General features: G+C 38.4%; 1 protein-coding gene across 2 annotated transcripts; it reads right to left on the reverse strand.

The window, feature by feature from the left end:
• Positions 1–1,694: 1,694 nt before the first annotated feature.
• LOC120332491 (monocarboxylate transporter 5-like) lies at positions 1,695–6,435 on the reverse strand. 2 transcript variants are annotated; one of them, XM_078119281.1, is made up of 5 exons: positions 6,138–6,435; positions 5,477–5,620; positions 4,516–5,016; positions 2,402–2,644; positions 1,695–1,912 (listed from the first exon to the last, which is right to left on the reverse strand). In XM_078119281.1, the coding sequence occupies exons 1-5, from the start codon at positions 6,322–6,324 to the stop codon at positions 1,701–1,703; spliced, it is 1,287 nt and encodes a 428-aa protein (XP_077975407.1). In that variant the 5' UTR covers positions 6,325–6,435; the 3' UTR covers positions 1,695–1,700. The 2 variants fall into 2 exon arrangements, with proteins under 2 accessions (XP_077975407.1, XP_039255676.1); XM_039399742.2 differs by having other exon boundaries at positions 4,516–5,295.
• Positions 6,436–14,556: the final 8,121 nt, after the last annotated feature.

Genomic DNA, 14,556 nt, shown 5'->3' on the forward strand with positions numbered 1-14,556 from the left:
ACTGTTGAGAAATTGTGGATTTTTGGATAATGCATGTCGTTTCTGACTTGAGAATCAAATCACAGTGAGAATCAAAGTGTTAATTGGCTGGTAAGACCACGGATATTGCTACAATTATCGGTAGCCACCGTCGAAAGCCCGCGAAGTTAATATTAAGTCGCCACACACTTTTTGTTATCGTATGGCGAATTAATTCTAATCGAAGTTATGCAAATACGTCGAAACACAGCGAAATAAAATAATAGCGACAACCCCCAGAGCGCCACGGGGAAGGTGCGAAAAGAGAATGCATCTACAAAACGCGGTTTAATTTATCTCTTTGTGGGGGATAGGCTATAGCCTATTAAATACGAATAATTTTGTAACATTGGTTTGTGTACTAGCATTACACTTACAGGTTTATATGTCCTACAATTGGTCATCCAGGTATTACCGTCAGAATTATATTAACTTGTTTTCCGCCTTAACTGTTCACGTCCTTAAAACTTGAAAAAAAAAAAATTTTCGTGTCGCGAGTGTTTCATTATCAGAGGTCTTTAACAGGCTTCCCGCGTAAAAAAAAATTTGCATTTTATTGCTAGCTGAGAACTTCTGCACATTTGAGGTGAATTTCAAGTTTGTAGGACCAATTTGGAAAAATAATAATAATAAATAAATAATAATAAAACACAGGAATACAATAGGTTCCCTGCTGACAAGCAGCGGGAAGCCTAATTAAATATAGCTCATAAAGGGCGATCTATCTTATTGGCGGCCGCAGTGCTTTTACAAAAACGTAATGCGGCCGTCTGTATAATGATGTACAGTTCACCCATGGTCTGATGTTTAGAGAAAAAAAGACTAGATTGACTGCGTTTACGACATTCCAAGAACGAACCTCGTCAGGGTGGGGGACATTTTAAAGCTGCACGCAGCTCTAGTTATAGAATTGGTTTTTATTGATATATCTCATAGACTTGCGCCTAAAACTGTGTTCATGAATAGTCAAAATTTGAACGAGTTTACTGAGTAAAAGTTTCCAAAAGATGTTGAATATTTTATCGAATGGATCAATTTTCAACGAATGCTGTCAAGATTTATTGCTGTCAGGTTTAGACCGAGGTTCTATGCACACAATAAACTTGATCCAAATATTCATCAGCCGGACGAACGGCCTTTATTAAACAGTATACACTAAGATTCAGCACGATATAATTACACAGTTATAAATAGACAGCAGTCCCAGACAAAGAAGACAGTGACAAGCGTATTCACGCTGCACGTCACTTCTCGATTATTACGTCACAATCCCTTTAATGGAAGTCAACGTAAACAAGTCTGTAAAATCATAATACTACAACAAATACTATATATTCGTATACTTTTAATCTACAGTCGGAGGGGAGACCAATGCACTAAGGGCCGATACTACCTATAAATTATTATAAGGACGGAAAAGTTGTTAAAAACGCGACGTATTTTTCGTCGTAACTGCAGATATTGTTTTCCAGCGTTCATTTATCCCTGAGCAAGTACTCGAATGAGTTATATTTTCAACGTTTCTGCCTACCTCACGACTTGAGCTAATTCTTGCGCTAAAACAGGCGACGCGAAAGTCGTTGGGCTATCATAGATATTGAAGAATTTGGATTTCCGTGGAGACGATGATCACTTTCATCTACTTCACGACTTTTTGAATTATCATGATCATGAAATAAACTTTAAAAGTTCAGTTTCTTTATTTGACCTGTTATACCGAGGCCAATAGGAAGTATACTAACTGCAAATAAAATTGAAATTCCTGCAAATGCGAATGAATATACACATGATCCACTCATATCAAAAAGCAGGCCGCCGATGATAGGCCCAGATGCAATTCCAACTCCATGCATAAATTCGAGATATCCAAATGCTGTGTTGAAAAGTTGTCGATCTGAAAGAAAAAATTGTAATATTTGAACGTACATTTTGCTCTCTCCTTTACCCAAACGACATTTCCTTTAATCAAGGCGTATGTTCGAAACGTTGAAGGCGAAAACCTATTTATTCTGCAAATAAATTTCAGTTATTTGCAACTTGACAAATCTCGCATATACTAAATTTCTTGAGTTGTTTAAATAGCGTTATATATTCAACTTAGACATTGAAGTCTTGTTATCTTGTTAAAATGGGACTATGAAATGCCGTTATCTTGCTGCATAGGATATGCACAATAAAAAATGATACAAAACTTTTTCAAGCAACATTATATTGACAACATTTTCAGCAGAATTGCTCATCCAATAGATATTGAAGAAATTGATAGGCATTTTATATCCATATGTATAGAGTCATATTTACCAAGTTTTGTAACGAAAAATGCGTGTAATGCAACCATTTATTTAAAAATCCATTTGAGTTTTTGGTAAATATAAAAACTTACCGTATACTTCATACACAAGTAGATGGTAATGTGAAAGCGATGCAAACAAAGATGCACTAAGCAAGCAATAGATTAGTTGAAGAGTAAAGGTTTTGGCAAGAAGCGAAAATAATGCCAATGCACCGGCTGTTGCAAAACACGACAGGTACACCACAGAACATTTGATAAGTTTCATTTCCGCAATAATACCAATGAATATTCGAGAAAGTGAATTTATTCCAAATGCTGCGACCAATTGGGATGCTGAAAAGGATGATTTGTAAAATGATTAATAATCAAGAATAGGGTTGCCAAACGTTTATCGTAATACGTCATATCAATGGCGCATGCGCGGCGTTGAAGATAATTAAAGGAGTGAATCCGTCACACAAATTTTGACAGCCGATGTACAAATACAGAGGGTAGGATGGTATTGTGTGCTGAAATGTAACTCCTTATTTAGTGCCTACTTCGGATCCGTATGTGTCAGTTGCCACTAGGGCTGGGCATTTTCGAAACACTGGTGTTTCGAAATCGAAACGAAACACACGTTTGTCACAAACAGTAAAACATGTCCAATATTACCAATCGAATTTAATGTATAATGGACAATTGCACATATTTTCTAGAATTAAAACCACAAAAAGGAAGCACTGGGGGATAATTCGAGAGCATGAAACGATAATGATAATTCCACGAAGGTTTCTGCTTAATGACAAAGCAGAGACCAAATGGCAACATAATAATACGGATTACGTCATTGTTTGAGATGGGGCTCACAAGCAGTATAGCATATGGGGCCTCTCAACGTATCAATGCTCCTTTTCTAGTTTATCCGTTGCCACAGATCCTCGTGATCCAGTACATTCTAAAAAATATTTTTGATCATTGATTGAAATTAGTTCTTTTGGCTCTAGGAAAATAAATACTTGATAAACATTACAGTAGGTACGAACTGTGGTGTATATTGACAAGCTCAGAAAAAAAAAACTAGGCGCCCAGAGAAATGTTTTAAATTATACAGTAAAATTAACATTAACTCAGATTTTTGACACGGCTAATTTCTGACTGTTTATCGTCAGCGTGACATCGTTAAGCTAAATTCCGCCACGATTCCCACCCACAGATATTGACTGTTGTGCTACTGGGGGGACATAATTTTTATTTTGCTTTTAACGCGATCATCATCATAATCAAAGGAGTGAACCCGATTCACAAATTTTCATCCGCCAATGACGGAGAATTAGGACTAAAAATCGTATTTTATTTTTCTTCAAGTCAGCTCTGATTTAAATATTCCATGTCGACTGTTATGCTTTTATTATTGTTTTTGAATTAATACCGCACATGTCGGCAGTAATTTATTGCGCGTCGCAAAGAGTGTCTTCGATTACGATAAAACATAAAAATGAAATAAATATGAAATGATTTCAATCGAAACGTGGACCGCGGCGCTAGGACTTGTGCGCGATATGCAATATTCCTATTAACACTAAAAACGATATTTGAGAGTCGCAATATTCGATTAAATTAAGATATTAAATTCGAATTGGACATCGCTGAATGATACCTTCGTCCTTCACAAATTTCAGATTGCATTCGCTATGACGTCATAATATCTGTTTCGGAAGTCGAAACAGCGTCGTTCGACATATCAGTGTTTCGAAACGAATCGAAACATTGTCTCGAAACGCCCAGCCCTAGTTGCCACACGGGTGATTTACATGGAAGTGTTATTGTAACTTACTATTAATATGAATAGTATCATAGTAATAGTATCATTCATATTAATAGTAAGTTACATTCTCTGAAAATAGGTCACTTTATGATTCATAGTTACAATCCACATTCGCTACAAGTTGCCACAAGGACGCTTGACATGTACGAATAATAGTCTTATAAAGAAAAGATAAATAAGAATAGCATAATCTCTTTCCACAAAACAGCAATCCTGGAGGATTACTAATATTAAAAACAGTGGTTTAACGTCGTCAATTTTTCTGATCTTATGTCTTGTGTCGACTGATCGACTTATCTCTGATCATAAAGTTAATTTAAAGTGAACCACTCATAAACGACTGGAGGATTTTGATTTTTGCAATTGACGAAAAAAGTGTTATTTTAAAACGGGTTACCTTGTTCTATCGACATATCCAGATCATATGATGCTCTCAGTGGAGTCAATCCAAGTACTAGGTAGTAGCCCATGTATAAAGTTACGTTGTGGAGAACCATAATATAGAAACTCCACAAACTTAGCAACGTTTTAGAAATTTGTAGAAATGACATCTTTGTTGAAAAATCTGCTTCATATTTTTCTGCTACAATGTTAACCAAAGTTGAAATCTCAGTGGTATCAGAATGAATATGTTCTACATTTTTGTCAAAATAGGCAACATTATTTGATAGTTTTGCATTGTCATTATCGCCCGTTTCTTCACACATACTTTCTTTTATTTGTTCATCTTGTTGAGATTCAGCATTTGTAGGATGTGATACATGTTCTTGTATTATGTTGTGAGTATTTGATTCTACTTCTATTGATGGATTTGCATTCGGCATCTCAGAACAACTCGATTCTTCTTTGCACGCAGTTGAATACTCGATGGAAGTATTACTTGCATCCGAAATTTTATCTTTTTTGTCAAAAAAATATGACTTTGGAAACGGAGGAGTAGCAGATGCCGGATACAGCAAAAGACCGCAAACTAATAAATTTCCAAAAATCCCAGCCACTACTATCATAGCACCTCTCCATGTGTATTTAACAATTAGTACTTCAAACAAAAGGGGGAAAATTAACCCGCCAACACCGTATCCGCTAGTGACAATTGCGAAAGCAAGACCTTGGTGATCGGTAAAGTGTTCACTCACAGCGTTTACATATGAAACATGGCACAACGATGACCCAAAACCTGTAAAACAAACTTTTTTATTACCCAGGCAATGACATGGCCCATCTTGATCAATTATCTGATATAAGTCAGCAACGAAGAGGCTTTTAAAAATGAAAAGGACTTATGTAACAGACGCTATTGTTGGAAAATTATTCAATATATTCTATATTCACTATGATGTTCACAAAAAGAAACAAACCTCCCAAGATACTGTAAGCGAAAAACATCTGAAGCAGGGTAGTTACGTGTGCTGAGCAAATAAATGAAATCATCATCATTACTCCTCCGATAACATGAGTCCATCTATATCCACTTTTTTCCACAAAGAAACTTCCTAGTGGACCTGGAAACAAATGATGCTTAGATTAAGATAATTTTTTTTTACAGATCAGTCTTCAAGAATAATTAGGTTAGGATTTACATATTTATTCCGGGAGGAAAGCCGATAAGACGGCTTAATCATATGTCGAACCACGACCTCTTGTCCGGTTAACAGTCCAGGAGGGTATGGGGTTAGTTAACCAGTTACTTTCCGGAAGCATGGACGTAACCGACCAGCGGTTACGTGAACCCCTCCCCCCCCCTCGACGGCGAGGAGTTCAGCAGTCTTCTCGCACATAATCATCCCCGCATGAGATTCTTATGTGCGAGAGCATTGCTGGACTCTTGGCCTTAAGAACGATATTGATAAATCTCATCCACAAGTATGACTAAAATCAATATTGCAATAAATTTGCCAATTTGTAGCGATCGCCGCTCCATTTTTGTCAATTTATACTTCAAATTAATATAATTAATTAATATTTATGTATTTATTATAACGATTTCGAAATTTTGTGAGATTCGATATTGCTACATACATCCAATGGAAGAAAGTGCAGCCCCACAACTGGTCACGGTCGCAATGGCAGCTCCAGATGCAGAGAATTCATCTTTCCAGGGTAAAACGAAAGTTCCAAATGCAAAGAAAACGGTTGAATTGGCCATCGTGGAGAAAAAGCAAGCGATAAGCACAACCCATCGCCACTTCCGCTGATCTCTGTTCATTCTACCAATGACTCTAATAATCTATGTTCTTCAAAATAATTCAGTTTAAAAGAAAGTAGAGTCCGCTATAACGAAGGACCATAAAGAAGTAGTGATCTTTTATGAGCTAAGCGGAAATCACGTATGCATGACGGAATATATTTGATATCAACTGAAACAAATTACAATCATTTCCATTGCCAAGCGTACATGGTAGTGAATTATAGCATAATTTGTGAATCGGTCGATTAGTGAATGTCAATTACCCTTACGGAATTACTCACAAATGAGAATATCAAATTTCATCCGAAAGGCTTAGCTATCCTCCGTCATCGAGTCATAATAGATTACTAATACGTACCGTTGGTTCCATTACATTTGAACCCACGTACATTTGAACCCATGACAATTGCACCTGTATGCTATTGCACCTATGGAATTTTTTTTGTTTCACGGATAGTTAAACCCATACTCACCCTAACCCATGGGTTTTAGCACCCGCATATAGATTGAACCCGTGGATATACGCATGGGTTCAAATGTACATGGGTTCAAATGTACGGTCACCGTACCGTTCAACACTTTCGTTTGGGGTAAAAACGAAGATCGTACACAGGGCATAAACATTGCGAAGACGGTGAAAAATAACACTGTACGAACTGGAATAAAGTGGGGGTGATACAACTCTATGCAACTGCCTTACGCTTGCTATTCCTCGTCCAATTCCAAATAACATACATCTACACAGATTTGACTATCAATACATGCGTTTATAGTTTATTTAGATGGCGATTCGCTGTAAAAGGCCGTTAAAACGTATACGTAGCCCCTAACGAATAACTCCTGTGCCTGTTAATTCATTTGAATCGCGCTCTTTCACTACAACAATGGGTAACTCGAGCTCAATTTCAGAATTCAGAGACGATTACACACGCACGCGGCGACTAAACTAAATGGGCGCAGTAATTGAGCATTTTGTGATAATGTAACGATATAGAAATACGCGATTGTGAAGCCAGCTATCATTAGGGAGGACGGTGTAGCCTAGTATAGGTATAGTATATCCAGTGCAGTTAATAAACTACAAATATCAACGTCTTGTTAATAAAACACGAGTATATAATACAATAATATATATATCAAAATGATTAAGAGTCCAACGCAAATACTGAGTTACAAGAACGTGATAAAAGCAATAAACCGCCTTAAGCATTTATTATTTTGCCAACAGAAACAAACATGTATGGAATCGAGAGTAACTCGCTTCCACTAAAACTAAATTAAGGTACGTTTAACTCAGGTAGTTTTTGCAGGCCAAATGAACACTAACCATGCGTAACGAAATCCATTTGTCGCCTGACTGAGAGCAGATAGTTTCATATAAAACAGCCTTGCGCATGTTAGTATGAGACCGCGGATTCTGCCTGTCTTTCAAATGTAATCGTATTTTGGAGAATTGAAAAAATTGTCCAAGCCGGAAGCCTACACTGCATGATTACTCATGGTAATGTTGGCAAGCTAGACTAAGCTAGGTAATTGATAAACAGCTGTCATTTTAGCGCAGGGATCACCAAACTTCTTTGGCCGCGGGCCAGGCATGACTCAAACAGAGTTGAAACAGGCCGGACAAATATTTTTGTCAATGCAATACAATAAATGTCCAAAATTTGGGAAATCCATTCAATTTATTCAACTATATAAATTCTACATTTTTGATGTCTTGAATATTAAATTCTATATATCGCAGAATATAGATCAAGAAGATCATAGCAAAATAAATATACAAGATTTTTAGACAACTATCCCTAGGTTAGCTGTTAGCAAAAAAAATTGCTGTCATGAATATACGCATGTAAGCAGTACATAAGTTAACTTGTACTATAAGCGCAAAATGCACGTTTGATGTTCATTTTAGCACGAAAAACGAACACAGCAACAGTTTCGCCGAAAGTATGCGCCACGAGTGCAAACTTCGCAGAAAACGTTGCGTACCGGTAAAGAATTTTAGCCTATTTTATCACAGCTATTTCTAGACAATTTTTGATTACTGCAATTGAACTACAACTCTTCGTAAAGCAAAATGATGATTGACATACTAAAAATTCGGAATCACCACCAAAAACTGACGAATAGCATTCAAAAATCGCATATCGCAAATGAGGTATTGTTTAAAACCACGACTGAAAATCTGTCCCAGTGACAAAAGTGTCCGAGCGGATGCGAAAGGGTCTATTGCAGGGGTGAGCAATCTTTTTCGGCTCGCGTGCCATAATCGACTAAATTTAACGACAAAATTCTTCCGCGTGCCGACCAAAATTAAAAACAATGCTTTGCTACTTTCAAAGCAAAAATACATAATAATAAATCTTTTAAACATGTACAGACATGTTCACTATTCAGGTAAATACGAGTCTGATTAATAGATTTGATTAATTTTATATCATTTTCTATCAGTGAGACTTCTGCTGCTGCATTACCGCTGATAGAGATTTCACGCTGGGTTTATATTTTGTATCTTTCAAAGAAATACGCGAACTACTGGTTTCATCTTTCGGCTACTCCTGTTACGAGACTTAATAAATTACATAACTGAGAACAGAGATTCACAAATATATTTATATGAAAACATAGTTCCTCACGCAATAGTTAGTTTTCTGCACTTGTATTCCCTTCCCTAATCGCTTGTATTTCTTCCGAAATCAGTTTATAACAGTAAGTTAGCAAGCATTTCTAACCAACACGATGCACAACCTCATAAATCAAGCAAAGAAGAATACAAAGGGTGGCACAGAAGAACTATATGTAAGAATATAGCCAAAGGGATGCTGCCCACTTCTCGACGAGAGCACACCCAGTTGTTAGGTCATAATATATTTCTTTGTGGCCATATGTCATGAAAGGACAAAACGTTCAAATAAATAACGGATTGTTAACAAACGATATTGAATAAACGAACACCTAGTTTCATCAGATACTTCAGTCATGAAAGTTTTTATCTGTAGAAGTCAGAAGAATGATATCGTTTCCGAGGCCTCGCTCGCGTGCCGAATAAATGAGCTCGCGTGCCAAATGTGGCACGCGTGCCAGGGGTTGCCCACCCCTGGTCTATTGTTACGTCAGTTTTTGCATCTAGCTGATTGGCCAATGTTACGAAATGAACAAGAAAATCGATGCTTGGAGAGGAAATACTAGACTCTAGAGCAGGGGTACGTACACAACTTGCGCCGTCGAAAATGAACTTTGTGACTCTGTCGTTGTGTATTTTAGCCGCAAAGCAAGCACAAGATAAAAATATATACAACGCCATTATTAATAATTATATTAATTATAATTAATTAACCAGAATTTAGATGAACTACATGTGGTGTCGTTGACGTGTTGGCTTCTTTGTACATCAAAAACTTATCCTTGAGTTAAAAATAACTCATAAAAAGACATTGACCTCACTGACAGCCGCACTGTTTATACCAAAAACTCAAGCTTATTGTAATAATTACGCATCGCTAAATATTACTTATCAAGCTACTGTTCTTTGCACTGCGTCTGCTACATTACATATCCGTACGAGACAAAGGCAAGTAATACTCAATGGGACAAAACGCGTAGTTAGTCGTTCACCAGGGAGTTGTGAATACCACCAACAAGTTTGAACTTGCTATACTTTAATTACTCAATTGTGAGAATTTATGCTGTGGGGACCTGTAGCAATGGTTGCTGAAGCCAACAAAGAAAATGTGATTCGGAGGATGTGGACAGACGCAACACGGAAAGCTACAAATCAAGTAGTGAATAATAAAGCAATCTTAAGGTAAATGAACTGACTGGTGTTACTGGGAGAGCTGATTACTTGCTGATAAAAATGAAGTTGCAAATCAATTTAGTGCATTTTTCTGATATTGAAAGCAAATTGGTCCCTACAATTAAACCCACATCAGGAGCCTCCACGCTCACCTCTTCAACACTCGCTCATCGCACCATCAACAGATATGGAAGATTATAATGTGATAAAACCTGAAAAATGGAATGGCTGTTGCAGTGGCGGCGCGTGGTCATTTTGACAACCGGGGCAAGCTACTGCGGGACCAAGTCACCCCCATCTACGGGGACAGGATGAGCGCTGTAAGTTCTCCCATCATTTTATGAGTATAAAAACCATTCCATCGGTAACAACCAATCGGCAAAAACAACAATTTTTAACGATAAGAAAGTGTTTTTAAAACCGGTCCAAGTCAAGGGATTAATAAATATAGACATAGTTTATTTTGAAACCTCTTTCAAAAGGAAAGGCAATATTTACCCAGATAAATACAATGACATATTAACAGAAACTTCGGGAAAGCAGACAAAACCTAAAATAAGGTTTAAAACGTTACTATGAAGAAAGGAAAGCTAATGCAAAGATAAGGACATGCGTCGCTCACTCATAGATATATATGCTGCTAGACTTCTACTGCTTGAACATATGTGCAACACGCCGCGGTTTCTTGGAAGCAAAATGCTCAATAACGCGCTGATTAAAGTCATGCATCCCAGAAATAACGTCTCTGTGAATGGATAAAACAGCCAAGGAATTTTATCTATCTTGCTTCATTGTGTTTCTGGGATACGTTTTAATACGCTTCAGCGTGCTGAATGTTCGCTCTGCGTCGGCGGAAGAAATAGGCGTCGTCAAAATGATGTCCAGAAATTTTGCAGACGCCGCAAAGGTAGTTACTAGAGTGTTATCTATGAGGAACCCATAGAGCGCGCAAGTTGATGTGATGTTCAAAAAAGTTTGATTGGTGTATATACATCGCAAATCATTTTCCAATTTACCCACGCTTATCATGGGATAAAATTTGGAGACAGTAGCCGACAAATGGATGGGAAATTGACGTGCAAATTTTGAAAAATTTTTGGGGTTCATCAAAGAGAACGCGGCAAGGTGTTCAGTGCGCAGACGATCGCCTATTTAATTCACCAGAATGTCACAGCATTCCTTTGCAGACAAAATCAAACGCTGCGTTGTTTGCCCGCGGCATAAAGAAGCACTCCATGTGTCGTCGTATTTTATTGTTTCCCGGATACGAGATACAGCATCGCAGAAGTCTGAAATACACGACTGCACAGACGCTCCATCCATTAGCCTTGACTGCAATGCGCCGTATAATACATCCACGTGATAGAATATTGTGGAGAAAAAAGCGAGAAAAAATGAAAACTCACCATCTTCTAGCAGACGCTTTAGACCTGCCGCCTCCCTCACAGAGCGTTCGTCCCAAACCGGAGAGCTCTGAATGCCATTGAAACACTCAATGAGCTCAGACCTAATTTCGGACACGCCCTGCACCACGCGTGATTGGAAGTTCCAACGTGTTGGTGCACAAGCTGGGAGACGGCGGCTACATATCTGGCGAAGGAGGTCAGAGCGCTTCGGCGAAACGGAAAAAAATGAAGAAAACCCCGAAACATTTGCAAAAAATATGCGGACGAGAGGTGTATCAAGACACATATTTTTAATAACGAGGTTAAATTGGTGTGCATAACAATGTAAAGAATGCGCATGAGGAAAATCTTCTTTTATATAAACTTGAACACCATGTTTCGACCCACTCATGACTGTCGCGCCGTCATAAGTTTGAGCTATCAATTTTGACTTCGCGTTGTAAGGCTGTAACACTTCTTTCAGTACAGCCGATATCCCGCAAGCTGTGCGATCAACGATTGGTACAAAGCTGTGAAATCTCTAGGTAGGTTTACCATCTTTCACAAACCGAAAAATCACAGCCAGTTGGGAAACGCACGTGATGTCAGTTGTCTCGTCAGACTGAATCGAAAGGGACTGGCAATTCTCAATTTCCAGAGCCAAATGTTGTAAATAACTTTTATACATTGAGTCGAGCAAATCATTTTGGATATCCTTTGATGTCCCTTTCGAAACAGTTGCGGCATCAAGATGATCTCCACCATATCCAAAAATACCCCTCTATTAGAAGAGCCAGCCCGTTCATCGTGCCCACGGAGGGACAGCTCGTGACAACCAATGAACTTCAAAACATCTATCAATCGACCGAGAACATGGCGGTTTTTTTCGACGTTTTGGTTGTGCCGACGAATAGAAACCGCGCGTCCTTCATCCAACTGTGCTGCAATATTAACATTTCCGAATGTTCGGTATTTTACTGCATTGTCCAAATGCTCCATAGAAGATTGATGATCCCTGGCACGCTCGGAAAGATGTTTAAGATCTCTAAAACCAAATTTACACCAACGTGAGTCACGGGCGGTAGCAAAAAGTAGGCAATAAAAACAAAAAAGTGCATTTTTGTCCTCGCTGTAACACAACCATTCGTGTTTTTTATACCAAGTTTCTGCGCAGAATGTACGCCGACGCTTTCCTCCGTCATGGGATTGTTCCAGTGAACAATTTTTTGGTTGATAAGGCCCAAGACGTTGTACCTCTAATTTTTGTTCCAGCGGCAGCTGCGAAAACGGAGTGCGAAGTAGTGCATCAACCTTATTCATTATGAGGTCTAAGGCTAAGAAATGCGAAGCCGGAAAGAAGTGAGGAGCTCAAAAGGAATGTGGAAAATCGAAAGCAAATGGACTAAAGGTCTCTAACTGATTTAAATATCGAAACAAGCGACAAAAACGAAGGCGAGGAAACTATCAACTCTTCAAGCAACCAACGAACGAGAAGGAATGCGTGAATATGTCAACACGTTGTTGTAAGAAACGTCGGCATTGTGTCGTCATAATTTCGGGGCTAGCCCCAATCGGCCCCGATGATTTCGTAAAAGAAACAGAAAACAAACGAGACAAACGCGGCGAGTGGAAGTTAAAGAAAGAATACGATATACAATGAGCAACCGGGGCAAAATCGGCGTCGCCCCGTCGACGTTCGGCGAAGGCTTTGCGAGCGAAAAATGAACCATGTCGGGAGAATATGGCTAGTGTAGACAGTCTGTGCAACCGATATTGAGGTATTTTTCGAATATTTTTCATTATACCGAAAAAACAACCGGGGCATTGCCCCTATTGACGCGCCGCCACTGGCATTACCACTGCATTCGGCGCGTCTCGAGGAAAAACTAATACTGTTTTAGTGAAATGTTGTGACCAATTCTACCAAGAAATATTTCAATTTTTTCTTCACTACGGTTAAAACTCCGTACATCGAAATGCATCATGTCCATTGCAATTATCTGCCTGAGCTCGCCCTGAACGCCAGCCGGACCGCACGCACCCCTCTCCCGGCCCGTGGATATGCTTCCGCTTCTAATTCTGGCTCTCGGTCAATCAACTTTGGAAACCGCTGTATTAAAGTGTTGGTATATTTTCTAAAGTTAAAAAATGTAGCTAGACCCGATATTTCAGGAAAATTGCATATTTCTAATATGAAACTATCGAATTTTTACTACATCATCAGAAAAAGATGTTTTCAAAGAGGCTTTCATCGTAACGGTTTCAGTAGTCAAGATGAAAATACTTTTTTGGAGAAGAAAGTCAGGCATAGATATACGCTACAGCTATGCAAGGCCGAATTGTCAGGTGAACGGTTATCTGTAGGCGCTGCAGTAGTATGTGTACCATTATGGAGATAACTAATTTTGTTCGCCTACTTTACATCAAGTTGTGTAAAGGGACTGAAACCCACGGGCATTGAGTATATTCACTTGGCTAACACAAACAGTCCAAAAATTCGTAATAGAACTAATATAAGGAAAATTGGAATAAAATTATGGCCTAACCCTAACCTGATACACATACCACTGGAGTACCTATCTGTAATGGATACCAATAATGTTGATTCTGTTGAACCAGGACCAGCTCTAGAAGCACAAATCTTCTTGGTATGGAAAATCTTTCGTCACCAAAGATCGCGCAGTTTACGAAATTTCTCTCATAACCTTCCAGAACAATTGGCTTATTATTATGCCTAAAATGAGCTTCATTTATTTTTACGATTTTACCCCTTGTTCGCGAGTGGACTTGCAGGAGACACTGATAGAATCTGATATGATCAAAGTTTATCAAAAACAGAATGCCAAAAGTGCGGTGGTGAACAAGAGAAAGCCAATGTAGTGGTATCTCATCACTCAAGAAAACTTGCACGAGTGTGACCAATACTATTCAAAAGAAAAATCTACAGTCAAGAAAATTATAAGAAATTCTGGTCATTCTATTTTACAACTATTGATTAGATTTTAAGATCAACCGCAAGAAAAATCCTGAAAACCATCTAATATCCAAACACATATAACACAAGCTGAA

This window comes from Styela clava, chromosome 13 (assembly GCF_964204865.1).
Source record: "Styela clava chromosome 13, kaStyClav1.hap1.2, whole genome shotgun sequence".
NCBI classification, from domain to species: Eukaryota; Metazoa; Chordata; class Ascidiacea; order Stolidobranchia; family Styelidae; genus Styela; species Styela clava.